Raw genomic sequence first — 15,643 nt, forward strand, 5'->3', positions numbered from 1 at the left:
GTTTTAAAACCAAACAAGATTAATTAACCAAAACCAAGTTTGAGGACTAAACTGAATGCCCCTATTTTTCTTCTTTTTAAAAGGTGAGACTGGAAAAAGATGTCAACAATTATGGAAGTGGCAAACCAATTATATCTATAAAACTCAATAAACCTAAAAAAATGATAATCAATTAGAACTTTTCCAACAAGTTCAAAACTCAATTTGGAATTACATAGAAAAATAAAACATGTTCACCCTGATGCAATTCGGTCTTACCTAACATTTGAAACAAAAAATCTGGCCAAAAAAATAAAATAACTGTCGAAGAGATCATGCAAACTGCATGAAAAATATGCTGAGCCAAACAAAATGAATCATCATCATCATCTATACATAGAGAAGGTCATGAAATCAAAGCCTTTTTAGTTAGAGCTCAAAATGAGATCTATCTTCTAATAATAGTTCAGAGAAAATTACTTACAGATTTTCTTTTTCTCTATTCTCTGCCAACAAAAACATATACCAAGTTTCTTCAATACCAACAACTTTCATCTCTTCTTTAACTCCCAGCACCATTTGTATTATTTCCCCAAAACTGCTCCCCTCCAATACAAAAATAAAAAAAAATACAAATTTATGAGCCAATACAAATAAATATTCAAACAAAAATGACTAATTCTGATTCCTATACTTCAAATACCAATTTGATCAATCTTTTAACCCTAGATTCTAACAGAAAAAGGTCAAATTCCATCCCTAAATTTCAAAGGGGTGTATGGTTGGTTCGATTCACCTGTACAAATAGTCTTTATTCCAAAAGTATAAAGGATGGTTCATTCTTACCAGCATCACCATCATCTCTTCATCAATGTAATGCAGTCCTGAGCTGTAGCAAATGGCAATATTACTGGTCCTGCCACTGCTTGTCAACAAGTTAGACGGATCTACAGAATCACTAGAGATAAGGAAACATATACAAGCTGGCCAATAGTTAAAAGAGAATTAACTGCCAGCTGAAAGAAAAAAAAAGTCTTCTATTCACTATATTATATGATTCTTTTGTTCTCAAAATACTAGCCATCATCATCATCGTCGTCATCCCCATTAGATTCTTTAGCAGCAGCTTTAATAGTCTCGGCTGTCATGAGAGCAACTGCAGCCTTTTGAATAGCCAAATCTGCTCTATGCATTAATCTCTGAGCTTTCTCCCTTTTCAACTTAGCCATGTTCAGCGCATGCTGAGCTGCACCAGATGCATCCCTCAGCCTGAATTCATCGAGATCTTTTCCATCCAACGGTTCAAATAGATGGCAATGATGCTGCTGCTTCTGATTTGGCCACTCCGGAAAACCTGTGTTCCAATTACTCATCCTACCATTGTCGTTTCTCTTGCTTGTCCTCTGATTGTAGGAAGAACTTCCCAACATTCGTGGACTATTAATGGGGGATGGAAATGTACCATTCTTCTTTGATTTACTCCTGTGGAGCTTTGGACCAGGAGTCCACTCAGACCCTCCTTCACTACTGCCACCACCCAAAGTGGCATATCTTGATCCATTGGCATCACCCATTTCATGCCCGTTTCCTTGGAGATTAAACTTGTCATCTCCATAACCAGACCCACTTGATCTCCTCCCTACAAGGAAAAAACAATAATAAATAATGTGAGATTTTTAATGATTTCTTATCACTAAACACAATACATTTTTTTTCTGAGACCATGGTGGTGTCTTTCTCTGGAGGAGGCTAGCACATCCCACTTCAATCAAGGTGCTTTCAGTCAAAACCGAACCCCATGATCACTTAGTTCAAGACTGCTAACACTTGAGCTACCCGAACTAGGGTTTTTTCTAAGGTTTTGCTTGAAATAGGTTATTTGAGATTAATTTCAATTAACTCATTATATAATCTACTCCTCAATCAGTTCATTCAAATCATTAATTAAAATATCAACGTACCATTCCCCCTCTTTTTCAAAACAAAATTTATTTTTTCATTATATATTTATACCCCTCATGATTTTTACCCAAACAACCCTGTTTTCAATAACCTACATCAAAAAAGATTATTCAAGATCGAACAAGGCCTAATATATCCTAGATTGTAAAAAATTAACAGATCCCTTTACTTAATGAAAGTAATATAGATCATGTCTTCTATTTATCCCCACACAAGCCATGACTTATATTTTTTAATCATATGATGAACATTTGTTGTATATACCAAATAAATCTAAATTAAATAAACATTACATTACTAATTTTGTTAACATTTGAACATGGAAACACCTTTTAGCTAAAAAAATGAAGAACATTAAATGACAAATAATGGAGGGAAAGAGGAAAATAGTGAACTTACCATAGGCATGGAGGTTGTCTTGATACCCCATGTAATTGTTGCCAAGTGCAGGTAGTGGAAGTCTTCTTTGGGATCTTTGTTTTGGACCTTTATTGGGAACTTCCAAACCCCTTGGTTTCAAACAAAAAGCAAAGGCAGGAGGTTTCTGCATAGAAGCTTTCACTTGGTGGCATCCACTGGAGATGCCATTATTAGCTTTGGTCATTGCTTTCTCCCATTCTTTTACTTGGTGATCATATATCTCCCACATTGGCGGCTAGGTAGGTAACAAACACAAATAAGAAAATTTGAAAATGAGAAATAACACAATGTCGTCAAAGTAATATGAATCTCCAATGAAAAAAAAGAACAAATATGCGAAAACAGATCAGGATAGGCGAATGGAATAAAGCTATATAAATCAACTCTAGATTACAGAATCCATAGAAAACTTCTAACCTGAACTTACAAATGGAAATGTAGAAAGTTCTGAAATACAATCTACAAATAATAATTTCTATAGTGAAAGTTCTAAACACGAATAGTGAATTGCAGAGATTTTTGCAGACTTGTAAACAAATGGAGCCTTTTACATTAGGAACATGGATATTAACCTAATTTCCTTCTTAACTGATTTCTATGTGAATATTAATTTTAATATTATAGGTCCACATCTTGCTGAAGTCAAACTCGACTCCACATTTGGATAGCAAGGGTAACAAAGTATTTTATGATCTTCATGTTTCTTATAGGGAATAGTGAACTTCTCGTACATAAACACTGTTTTAGGGCTCTTTCAGAACAAATTTGAACAAAAAAAATAATATTATGAGAACAGTATTAAATGAAAACATAGTAAGAAGAAAATATAATCTTTGTTAATCCAAAGAAATAAAAGTGTAACCAAATAAGGGTCAGAACTTCTTTCCTCTCCCTTCCACTCCATTCCTATTGTTAGTTTAACATATCATTAAAGTCTCAACTCTAGAAAATGTTATAATAGAGTAACATATATTTGTCTAGGAAGAATCTCAAACAATATGTCAACTATTGTCTCTGAGCAAATAAATATCATCAATTTTTTCATATCCAAAGTATCAACAGTACAATCAAGGTTAGAGTATATAACTTAATTCAGACTATCCTTGCAACAATTTTTTATTCCTTATCCACTTGATGGTTTCTTACTAAATTTAATAATGAAATGTTCTATTTGAGTTTTCAAGTGATTGACAATTTCCTGCAGATCACCTAACCTTTTATAACATCTAATCTTCCGTTTATTTAATGAACTAGATAAACTTGCCACTACTATCATCACATCCATTGGCTACCTATTGTTCATGGGCATGGAGATAAGAGGGAAAGACCCCCAATCTCCTGAATTTTGTCCCTTCAACACAATTCAAATGTATCACAATTCACAACAAACTATAATACCACATGCATATTAGATTGGTTTCAAGCTATTGGATCTATTAGAATAAATAAAACTCTTAACTGGGCCACTATTCTAGAAATGTGAAAAGTACTTGAATCTGATGCAATGCTATTAAGAGAACTAAGTGCAAACCTAAAAATAGAAAAAAAATAAAATAAAATAATCATAGATGCAGTAACAATGTTTCTAGGTAATATTATCTATTCTTCTTTGTAACATTATGCTCCCTACATCCCATTTTAATGTTGTCACTGATTTCATTTCGTACATCTTAACAAAATCACATTAAATTTTCAGACTAGTGCCTTTGCAATAGATTTTTTGTCAAAGTGTAGATGTGTGGAGTTTAAGGAAGAAGATTTTCTTCAAGTGGAAAAAAGGAATTATTACACAAGTAATTTGCTAATTCATTCCCAAAAAAGTACCCAGTCAACCATAATAAACTAAATAATGATCTAAAACTGTTGAAGAATGACTGCATGCGATGGGGACGATGAGTAATTAATCTGCTGAACAAGTTCCATAATAAACTAACTAACATTATCTAAAAATGTTGTAGAAGCATACGATAGAGACAAATGAGTAATTAATCTACTGAACAGGCTCCGTCCATACCAATGCACAAACCTCATTACAACAACTAGTTATTGATACCTCTATTTCCCTAAAATCAGTCCCTTATAATCTACGGAAAAAAATCCTATCAGTTAATTTTCTTTGGCAGCATCGTCATCCTTAAAATCTACACCAAAAAATAAATTTAGCAATTCACACATTAAAAACCAATATATCCCGAACATTACACCAATTACCAACCAGCCAGTCCTTTCACATCCTAAGCATCTTCAAATAAGCATGGTTATGACATGAAGTATTAGGTTATCGTGATATTGACTATTAACCACATTTGTGCACTAAGATAACACGAGTTAGATCCTACAGAATTTCAAAATGACTATATTTGAAACAATGAGTACTGCAGTCTAAACCCAAGTGAAAAGGTTGAAAAGTACCTGCAAATGTCGAATTAATGACATCCCTTTGTTCTGCCTCTTCAGAAGCCAGTGCTTATATATCTCATCAACAACTGCCATTGGTCCAATTCCATCCATAAAGTCTTCTAATTCGTCAGATGTAAAATTCTCACGGCGCTTGGTATAAGAAACTTTCTCAAACATGTCCATCGTCTTTTCGAATAATTCCTCAGGAATCTGTTCACATTTGGTCCCTGTAATTTGCAGTGATATATTCTTATTTAAAATCCATCTTTCATCTTCACTATCCATGTCATATAACACCCGTGCAGGATCTGTGGCCATGTCTACATCATTTTCATCCTGACAAATGTACTTAGAAGGGTTGCATGCAAATGGTACTTCTGTGTAAATATCATCTGACTCTTCTATTAGACGAACCCCGGGAATGGGAATATTTTTAACCGAAGCAGCGCGAATGTTACGGTTATAACACTCTTCATGCATCTCCTTGAAAAGCATCCACTGACTCCTCTCAGGAAATTCCAAAACCCAATCCTTTCCTCCTCTCCACATCATAGCATGAGTATAGCGATTTGTTGACCCAGGCTGCAGGAATTGATGTGCCTTGTATGAATATTTGGCAGACCCTGAAAGTTTAACTGCAAGTTTCCATTCATTTTGATCTGCAAGTTCCAATACCACTTGCGCACCACATTCTCTCCAACCTTTATCCACAGATGTGACTAATACATTTGCATCACAAGCTAACAATTCCATATTTTTTACAGCATTTTTGGAAGAATCTAATGCCCCCTTCTCATGGGATTTCCTAATCCTCCCGTATGAGAGCCCTCTTGGTCCATGGCTTGCCCGCTTAGAGCTAACATCCAAACCTAGAGAAGGTAAGGTATATTGAACCTGAGTGCGAGGCTTCTTTGGTCCATGTCCAAAGGCAATCTGGAATAAGTCTGTTTTTCCATCAGTCGACACATGTGAGATACCTCCAAGTGAGGATGAAGTAGGAGCATTTTTGTTTTGATGCCACACACTTCTTTTAGGACCAGTATGATTGGAAGAATGATTTAAACCAGAACTCCGATTCCAAGACAGATCAGTTGGCCGATGGGAACTAGGTGTTTTAGCAATATCATGCCGTTCAACTTGCTCCATCAATGGAATTTCAACAGAAAGACTGTTCAAACTAGAGTAAGACATGGCAGCAGATATGTCTACAGACAAATGAACCTCAGAACTGATGGGTTGTGGAAAGTTAGCAATCCTTTCTAATTCAAGGTGATTGTTATCACATTTCTTTGTTTCCAGAGTCGCATCAACTGGATTTTTTTCATGACATTCTAATAAAATCAAATCTTCTGAAACATTCAGTCCACCTTTTTGCAGATTATTAGTAGATTTCACCAGATCACCATCACAGCATAAGGAGTGGACAACATTTATTCCAGAATTATCTGATTTCATCAAAGTGGTTCCAGGATTTTCAGGAGAAGCTACTTCCAAAGCACTCTTGGAGAAAGTTTCAACTAAAAAGTCATCAGCAATAGGAGCAGCGAAGCCTTCCTTGTTCTTCTGTGAATACATCAAATCATGATCATCAAGACTCATACATGTAATACTTCTTTCCACAAGAAGACTAAGATGCAGATTGCGGAAGAGAGTAGGTGCAGCAGTAAAAGAAAGAGTAAAATTGGGAATTTTTGTGTTCTTCCCATTGGAGCTAGGATAAGATGGACTCACAGCCAAATTGCAAGGTTCCTTAGAAACGCCCATGCGATTAGTTTGCATAAACTTGTTCCGTAGTCCCTGCAAATGACAAGGATAGTCTCAATACACAGTAGACAATACAAAAATGATTGTTTTATGCTACTGTTGCTTACTGCTTCTATGCCTTAAAGATATTGTCCTCATTTCACTTGAGAAAATGTTACCAAACAATGAAAAAAACAAAAGGACAGCTAAAAAACCAAAAAAATTAATTATGAACACATGACCAATATAACTTTTTATATGCATAATTCAAAAGATCATCAACTGACTAAGGAGTGAAAAAGATAACAATGAAAGCAAAATCAAATACCTCAAACATGCTGAACTTCTTACAACTAGAACTTTTATGCAAGTGATTTCTTGCACCTTCCAGCGCATTGATGTTATCATGCGTGCATTCAGAAATTGATAATGTCTTGGAGGAAGAACAATATTGCTGCAGTTTGTAATCAAGGAAGGACCACTTTGCAAATTTATTTTTAGTAAAGCTGTGAAATGTATAGAGCTGCTCCTTTCTTATACCATGAAAACATGAAAGCTTAAACCACACTGAAGTATATGGCAACTGTGGATCCACGTAATTTTCCTTTTCCATAGGTAGGTGAAATATTCTGAAAATCAAGGATACAATTTCCACAGCTTGATCCAAACAAACTTCGAAAACAAGGGACCTCAATCCAACTATATCATCAACTAAAAGCATTTCTAAATGTACATTAGGCCATACAACAACAACTGAGCCATATTGCAGCAGTATCATGTGCCGAAACCATGAATTCTCTGCTCTATATGCATACTTAATGGCATGAATAGGAGAGTGAAACTTAAAATTGAACTCTGTTAGTTCAATAAAGGGAACGGTCAATGTGGTTGCTTCTGCACTACTAAAATAACAACGTAAACCATGCAAGTTCAGCCTTTTAGAAAAGAGATCATGCTCTTCCATAGGTTCCAGATCTTCATCTTTCTTCCGAAAACGCCTCCTGTAATAAACAACAGGAAATCTTCTATCTTTGTGGTGACTAGTGGTTGCTTGCACTGACATCTCATTTGCACCACCCTCTAGAACAGAATCACTAGAGGATTTTATCATAACAGTTTTTGAAGAACCTATGCCCAAGCACTCATAAGTACCACTAGATTCCGTATGGGTCTGAGTATGATTAGATGTTTTGTGCTTCTTTGAACCAATCAAAGAAGATGATTTGAGACGCTGAGAATAGCGGGTCAACCATGAGATTATTGGCTCCGAGTCCATGTAGTTTCCTGCAACACTGTCATCATCCACAGACAGGTTCCTTTCATTTGTATCCCTTTTTTTAGCAGCAGAGGGTCTTGATGGTTTCCTACAAGGAACCTCACTAGGAAGAAGCAAAAGCTTAAATCTTTCATTCTTCAAATTAATCCATTCTTCATCCCTGTCATCGTATTTAACATGATGTAGTTTTTCTTTAACATTATAATCATTTATCAGACCATAATACCAGCTCTCATCTAATGGCCAGAATACCTTGATCCTCCTGTTGATGACCCAGTACTCATCGATATCCTTATAAAGGACCTCATAGAAATGTCGACGTTTTCTATTGAGGCCCTTCACTTTAAACTCCCTCCTCGGACGGAGTATTCGACTGGAAGCATCTGGCGACGCGGACTCTAAGGCAGCTACAGAGTTGGCACTTCCACTAACAATGTCGCTATCAGAAGGAACAAAGAAATCAAGCCCATTATCTGCAGCTGATAAAGAAGATTTGCTTTTTGAAGAGAATCCGGTGCAGCTTGGGTCAAATCGAGATGAAAGCATTCTTGCAGCGTTTTGCTCAAGATTCTCCTCATCCTCATCTTGGGAGTCGCCTATCTTCTTGAATGAATTATCTGCCAATTTATCAGCCTTCCTTTTCTTATGATTGGTCTTGTGCTTTCTAGAAGATGCTTCACCATTGTTAACAACTAAATGATCATCTTCCTCTCTAACATCCTGAATCATATTTTTTCCAGTATGACTGTAGCTATCAAGTTCTTTTTTATTCCTGGAACTAGGAGAAAGAATTTTATCTGAAGAATTTCCATTCGACTTAACCAAGGGGACTATGGATTCGCCTTCACCCAACTTGTTAGAGCTAGGCACATGCTTCTTGGAACTTGTTTTCAACTTGGAAATGTGATCAACAGGACTAATGATGTCATTATGAGATGGACTTTGAGGCTTGGAAGTTTGATTGCTTCCATATCTCTTGCGGCCTATAAAATCCCTTCGCCGCTTCGGAATTCTTATAACATCATCCTTATCATCCAAGGTTAGTGAAATACCATCAGCTCTACCACTTCTACTTAGTATTTTCCTTGACTCATCATCCCCCTGTGAATCATCTTGTGCTTCAAAAGTACTCAGTGACACCTCTTTCCTGCTCTTCTTCTTCTTTTTACTAACTTTGTTATCACGATCATCATCCACGATTGTCTTCCTCTTGTTCTTATGCCCTTCCCTTGGACTTACAGATTTATACAGACTATTAATATCCAATGATCTACTTTTCTTCGAAGTTCCAGCACCACTTAGCTTTCTATCACCGTTTTCCATCATCAATTATTCAATCCAATTGACAAAACACATAACCCCCAATTCATAGATCGCATCATACTCAATTTTAGCGAATTTAAGATCTGTAACAAACAATTTCAGCGGAAAAACATCAATGGAAGTTGAGAAAAACATGGATTCGCACAGATAAGAAATAAGAAAACATCACTAATGCTGCGGCAACAGGATATCCATATCGAACCACATTGATCAAATCATCAGGAAAAGAGAATAGATACGCATGCAGGAGAACGTACCATCAGATAACAGCAACCGCCGGTTAAAGAACGAAATCGCGTGGATCGATTCGATGATTCTCAAATTTTAGGGTTTGAAATTCGCCGGAGTGTTCGATTTGGAGCAACCCACATTTGTTGATTTGGGGGAAGTTATTTTTCAAAAATCTTTTTGAAAAATAAATTATTTTTACCGGAGGAGAGAGAAAGATAGAGAGAGAAAAGAGGGGTAGGGTTTCTTGGGGTTCACGAGGAGGTGGGTTCACAATTCTGATTTCTCCCACACCCAACAGAATTGTCGGAAAAACCAAGTAATTCGAACTACCTAGTATAATCTCCACCGTTAGATGTATCAATCTACGGTTGAGATTGTTTCAAAATAGGGACCAAGATTACCCACTGAGTTTGCGATCTCGTTCGACTCGGTCAATATTTTGGAGGAAAAAGGAAAAGAGTTTTTGATATTTTTCCATTTTGGGGGTCACTTATTGACCCTAGTCTTTGATAAAACTACCAAAACGCCACTGAGATATCTAAAATGTGAAAGACAACATTTTTTCTTTTATTTTCTTATTTAAGAACATTTCTTAAATAAACACAAATATTTGTAAAATACTCAATGCACCATTTGAGTACATGGACAGCATTATTGAAAAATAAAATGTTAAATAGTTGTTAAATTGAAATCATGTTAGTCATTCAAAAAATAGATTTGAGAAGTGATCCCAACAATTGCTCACAATTACAAGTTCAAACAAAATAGCTAAAACAATGACAATATAATTTCACATTTTTTAAAATATCATTCACAACTCTTTCTTTTTTGAATAATGTGATGACATAAACAAGTTTAAATATAAATACTATGCAATTAAACTAGTTCAAATGATCACATTATACAAAAACACATACAAATTTGTCAATTCACATTATGTTTGACAAAAATAAAATCTAAGCTAATGGTGAATTCAAGGTGGATTTGATACCTTTATTGGGAATTGGGAAAATGCAACACTTACCTATGTGCCTAATAATTAAATATTCATATTTCCTACTCAATTGAATTTACTTAAAAACCATAATTATTTTAGTGTAAAAAAAGAGGAGTTAGAAGTTATACCTCTTTGTTTTGATGTCATCTTGAATTCAAATGTCTTTGATTTGCAAAAACTTGTAAAAGGAAAGCTTATCATTTGATTGGCCATCCCACAGTTAGATACAACGCAAATAAATTGCCTATATCAAAGTTCAAGCGAAACCTTTCAACCAACTCAAAGCTTTTGAACATATATATGAGGAATTGAATCGATGTATTAGAAAAGTATATAATAGACATCGTACATACCTAGAAGAACCAAAATGAACTACTGCAAAATAGAGGCACAAAACTACATGGAACCGCGTAGGTTGTCACACCTATGGCCCAATGTAGCACACCCTCGATGCCTTTAAACATGATGATTATTCGAGCCGTTTTGGCATAATTTGCATTGATCCTTCAACTGATACATTGACTCCAATATCTTGTGATTGATTCATCTCTTGACTAAAAAGATCTTGGTAGAGAGAAAAAAAGGAGGCGGCGGCGGCGCGCATGGGGTACACAAAGAAGTCGAGAGGCGCATATTAACACAACGACTCTTAGGGTATTTTTCTCTTGTATTTTAGCAGCCCTTTTGGGAAAAGACGGCGAATTTCTCTCTTGCTTTCTTTTGTCCTCAAAACTTGGTGGAAATGGTAGGGGATAAATTATACATTAAAACCCTAATCCTAGTGTATCTAAGGGTTTCCTTTTGGGCCCTTTGGCCATATAAATCATCTTCTTCTTTTCTTTAATAAGTTTCATATATTAAATTAAACACTTTCTTAATCCAAATCTTAAATTCTAGGCTTCTTTTGATGTCGATATACGCGTCTTGATGACTTTTGGGCCTAAAGATGGCAGTTTGGCCCATGTTACGTCATTCCTAAATTTTGAAAAGCATGAACAACCCGAACATAAACTTTTTTCCTAGATAGTCTTATACGTCTTGCAAATTGATCTTTTGAAATGGATCAAATTCTTAGATTGAAGCCCCATAACTTACATTCTTCTTGAATCCTGAATGGAATGATAAACCAAAATGGTAGGCTTGCCTAAAATTTATTTTTTATGTGTCGATTAGACTAGCTTTGAATTTTTGAGAGTCGCCACCTAATTTATTATTTGATAAACTATGAAATAAAATGTTTTTGAGATTATGTTTTTAATTATGTGCTTGGTTACACGTGATAAAGAGCCTATCGCTATGCCTCACGTGCCCATTTGTACGTGTTTTCTTATCGTTCGCTTGCCTAAAACCTTCTTTCGTTTTTTATTAAAAAGTGTCCCGTCTTTAAGGGTGGTTTGTACGATCCAATAATTGCCTTAAGCCCCATACCTTGCATATTCGTTTGTGTGCTCTACCTCGGAGGGGACGCAACAATTGACTTTGATGGTAGGCTCGACCTCAGGTACTGTTTTAGGAAAAAGTTGTTAGTATATGTTATGTTATAGAATCCCATGGTTTACCTTCATCTCGTAAAAATTTAAACAAAAAGACTATTATTTCGAAACTTGTCTTATCTTTGAGATGAGAAACTGAAAATAGAGTTCTCTAACATTAATCTTTTTTATTTGGCCCGTACATGTTTTAGATTAATATGCACTAGGACGTATTAATCTAACTGACTTTAAGATTCGCCACCTTATTTTTCTTCTTAAAGAAATTAAGGAAAATAAATTTAGAGATTCGGTTTAAGGGTCTAGTACTTGGTTACGTGTAGTAAAAGTTCTCATCATTATGTCCCACATGTTTGTCTAAATGGATAGTCTCAACTCAGAAATAGTTATCCATTGGTTGTTTGAAAGGATTGTTACACATGCGTTCTAAGTTTAGAACTCTTTTGCTCTTGTGATTATCCTAATTTGTGTCTAAATGAGGGGTTAACCATATTCCTTACTTAGAGATGACTCTAGGCATCCATTAAGTTGGGACAAAGTTGAGATAGAAAAGATACAAACGTTTCCTGAGCATAAAGAAGGCACAAATGTGAAGTGAAAAAATCACTTGTTTCTTGATTAAATATTTGAATCATGGATCTTTGTAGAAAAATATTCAATGAGCGTAGGAAAACATCCATTGGAAATTTTGGAGTATTGAAGACATGTTTATGATACTATGCACGACTAGAGAGTCACCACTTGTTTGTTGGGATTCGTTTTTTTAGAAATTATTGTTTGTAAGGGGAATCAATTTTACGTTATCAAAAAATTAGGGTATAAATTGAGTCTTTATAGATGACTTCATAACTTATAATCCCGTCGAATCTTGGAGAGATTAAGATATTTAATGGGAAGTGCATCATATGTTCATTTATATATTTTTCGATTTTAACAAACTCACGACTATAGAGTTGGCACATAACTTTTAAAATAGGAAATTAAATTAGGCGTATGCACGCCACATTTAAAGATTAATGCGAGTTTGGCTCTTGATTACGTGTGAAAAATGGCCAAAAGAATGACAAACAATGCCCCATAACGCTCTGTGGGTCTTTACTAATTCGATTTTGGCCTTTTTAAAATATATGTTACGCTTTACTTTTTATATTTTTGATTTTTTTTGAAGTTTATATACACTTAAGGGTTTTCTTTTGGGCCTTTGGCCATATAAATCATTATTTTTTTTTCTTTAAGAAGTTTCATATATTAAATTAAACATTTTCTTAATCCAAATCTTAAAATCTAGGCTTCTCTTGATGTCGATATACGCGTCTCGACGACTTTTGGGCCTAAAGATGGTAGTTTGGCCCATCTTACGACATTCTCAAATTTTGAAAAACATGTTGTTTAACCCGAACTCAATTGTTAAGTTGATAGTTTTAACCCAACTCTCGACTGTACATCTTTTACACATGGAATCTTATTCTTGTTAGGAAATTGAATCAAATTGTATGTGTGAATTTTTTTAAATAACACTAATTTATTTTGTCATGAATTTGCTAATATAATCATTTAATAAGTGTTAGGAGGGTTCATGAATGGTGTACCTTGAATTGTTGATGTCTCTCTAGTCATGCAACAACTTTGTGTTTTGGAGGCTTCTCAAGAAGTGTTGGATCATGAACGACCCGAGAAAAAACTTTTTTCCCAAATTGTCTTGTACATCTTACAACTCGATCTTTTGAAAATGGATCAAATTCTTAGATCGAAGCCCTATAACTTACATTCTTCTCGAATCCTGAATGGGATGATAAACCAAAATGGTAGGCTTGCCTAAAGTTTATTTTTTATGTGCCGATTAGTCTAGCTTTCACTTCTTAAGGGTCGCCACCTAATTTATTATTGGATAAACTATGAAATAATTTTTTTTGAGATTATGTTTTACACGTGAGAAAAGGCCTTATCGATATTCTCATGTTCCCGCTAGTACATTTTTTATCGTTCGCTCGTCTAAAACCTTCCATTTTTTCATTAAAAGGTGCCTCACATTTAAGGGCGGTTCGTACAATACGAAAATTGGCCTAAGCCCCATACCTTACTTATCCGTTTGTGTGCTCCGCCTTAGAGGGGATGCAACGATGACTTTGATGGTAGACTCGACCTAAGGTACTAATTAGGAAAATGTTTTCCGTATATGTTATGTTATAGAACCCCAATGATTTACCTTCCTCTCAAATCTCATAAAAATGTAAACAAAAAGACTATCATTTCGAAAGTTATCTTGTCTTTGAGAAGAGGAACTGAAAATAAAGTTTCTAGCATGAACCTTTTTTATTTGGCCCGTACATGTTTTAGATTAATACACATTGGGACGTATTAATCTAATTGACTTCAAGTGTCTCTATCTTATTTTTCTTCTTAAAGAAATAAAGAAAAATAAAGTCATATTCATTTTAAGGGACTAGTGTTTGGTTACATGTAAGAAAGGGTCTCAACACTATGGCTCACACACCTATCTAAATGAACAATCTCTACTCGGAAATAGTTGTCCATTAGTTGTTTGAAAGGATTGTTACACATGCGTTCTGAGTTAATAACTCTTTTGCTCTTGTGATTATCCTAACTTGTGTCTAAATGAGGGGTTAACCATATTCCTTGCTTAGAGATGACTTTAGGCGTTTATTAAGCTTAGATAAGGTTGACATAAAAGAGCCATAGATGTTTCCCGAGCACAAAGAAGACACGAATGTGAAGTGAAAATTTTACATGTTGCTTGATTAAATATTTGAATCATGACTCTTTGTAGAAAAAGAGTCCATGAGCGTAGGAAAACTTCCATTAGAAATTTCGGAGTATTGAAGACTTGTTTATGACATTGTGCACGACTAGAGAGTCACCACTTGTTTGTTGGGATTTGATATTTTTAGAAATTGTTGTTTGTAAGAGGAATAAATTTTAAGTGATAAAAAAATTTGAGTATAAATTGACACTTTATAGATGACTCCATAACTTACCATCCCGTCGAATTTATGAGAGATTAAGATATTTAATGGAAAGTGCATTATTGCTATTTAATTTTTTTCAATTTTAACAACCTCACGACTACAAAATCGCCACATAATTTTTAAAATTAGGAAAATAAATTATGCGTATACATGCCCCATGTAGAGATTCATGTGAGTTTGACGCTTTGTTACGTGTGGAAAATGACCAAAAGAATGACAAGATATGCCCCACAACGCTCCTTGGGTCTTTACTAAATCGATTTTGGCCTTTTTAAAATATATATTACTCTTTAATTTTTATATTTTTGACATCGAATTCAAGAAATCTTGAAAAGCTACGCATGAAGATGCGACTTTTAGGAAAGGTAGGATTTTTTACATCGAATTCAAGACCTCTTAAAAAATTATGCATAAAGATGCGGCTTTCTAGAGAAGAAAGATTTTTGACATCGGATTCAAGACATCTTGAAAAAGTGTGCATGAAGATGCAACTTGTTGGAAATGAAATATTCTTGACATCGGATTCAAGACATCTTGAAAAATTATGCATGAAGATGTGGCATATTGTAATGGAAAGATTCTTGACATCGGATTTGAGACATCTTTGAAAAATTGCGCATGAAGATGCGGATTTCTAGAAATAAAAGATTCTTGACATCGGATTTAAAATATCTTGAAAATTTGCGCATGAAGATGAGAATTTTAGGAGGGGAAAGATTCTTGACATCGGATTCAAGACATCTTAAAAATTGCACATAAAGATGCGGCTTTCTAGAGATGAAAGATTTTTGACATCGGACTCAAGACACCTTAAAATAATTGTGCATGAAGATGT

At 34.9% G+C, this 15,643-nt stretch overlaps 1 protein-coding gene across 3 annotated transcripts; it reads right to left on the reverse strand.

The window, feature by feature from the left end:
• Positions 1-144: 144 nt before the first annotated feature.
• LOC124926890 lies at positions 145-9,582 on the reverse strand. 3 transcript variants are annotated; one of them, XM_047467208.1, is made up of 7 exons: positions 9,361-9,582; positions 6,833-9,186; positions 6,493-6,558; positions 4,774-6,324; positions 2,341-2,596; positions 826-1,618; positions 145-577 (listed from the first exon to the last, which is right to left on the reverse strand). In XM_047467208.1, the coding sequence occupies exons 2-6, from the start codon at positions 9,104-9,106 to the stop codon at positions 1,056-1,058; spliced, it is 4,710 nt and encodes a 1,569-aa protein (XP_047323164.1). In that variant the 5' UTR covers positions 9,107-9,186; positions 9,361-9,582; the 3' UTR covers positions 145-577; positions 826-1,055. The 3 variants fall into 3 exon arrangements, with proteins under 3 accessions (XP_047323164.1, XP_047323162.1, XP_047323163.1); XM_047467206.1 differs by having other exon boundaries at positions 4,774-6,558; XM_047467207.1 differs by having other exon boundaries at positions 145-585; positions 4,774-6,558.
• Between the last annotated feature and the right edge of the window lie 6,061 nt (positions 9,583-15,643).

Source organism: Impatiens glandulifera, chromosome 2 (genome assembly GCF_907164915.1).
Source record: "Impatiens glandulifera chromosome 2, dImpGla2.1, whole genome shotgun sequence".
NCBI classification, from domain to species: domain Eukaryota; kingdom Viridiplantae; phylum Streptophyta; class Magnoliopsida; order Ericales; family Balsaminaceae; genus Impatiens; species Impatiens glandulifera.

Bases quoted from the DNA above. Each gene is read 5' to 3' on its own strand.
- LOC124926890 (XM_047467206.1), bottom strand. From the start codon at position 9,106: ATGATGGAAAACGGTGATAGAAAGCTAAGTGGTGCTGGAACTTCGAAG. The intron at 2,597-4,773 runs GTACTTTTCAAC...TTACCTACCTAG, and splicing joins CATTAATTCGACATTTGCAG to CCGCCAATGTGGGAGATATA. The intron at 1,619-2,340 runs GTAAGTTCACTA...TTTTCCTTGTAG, and splicing joins AGACAACCTCCATGCCTATG to GGAGGAGATCAAGTGGGTCT.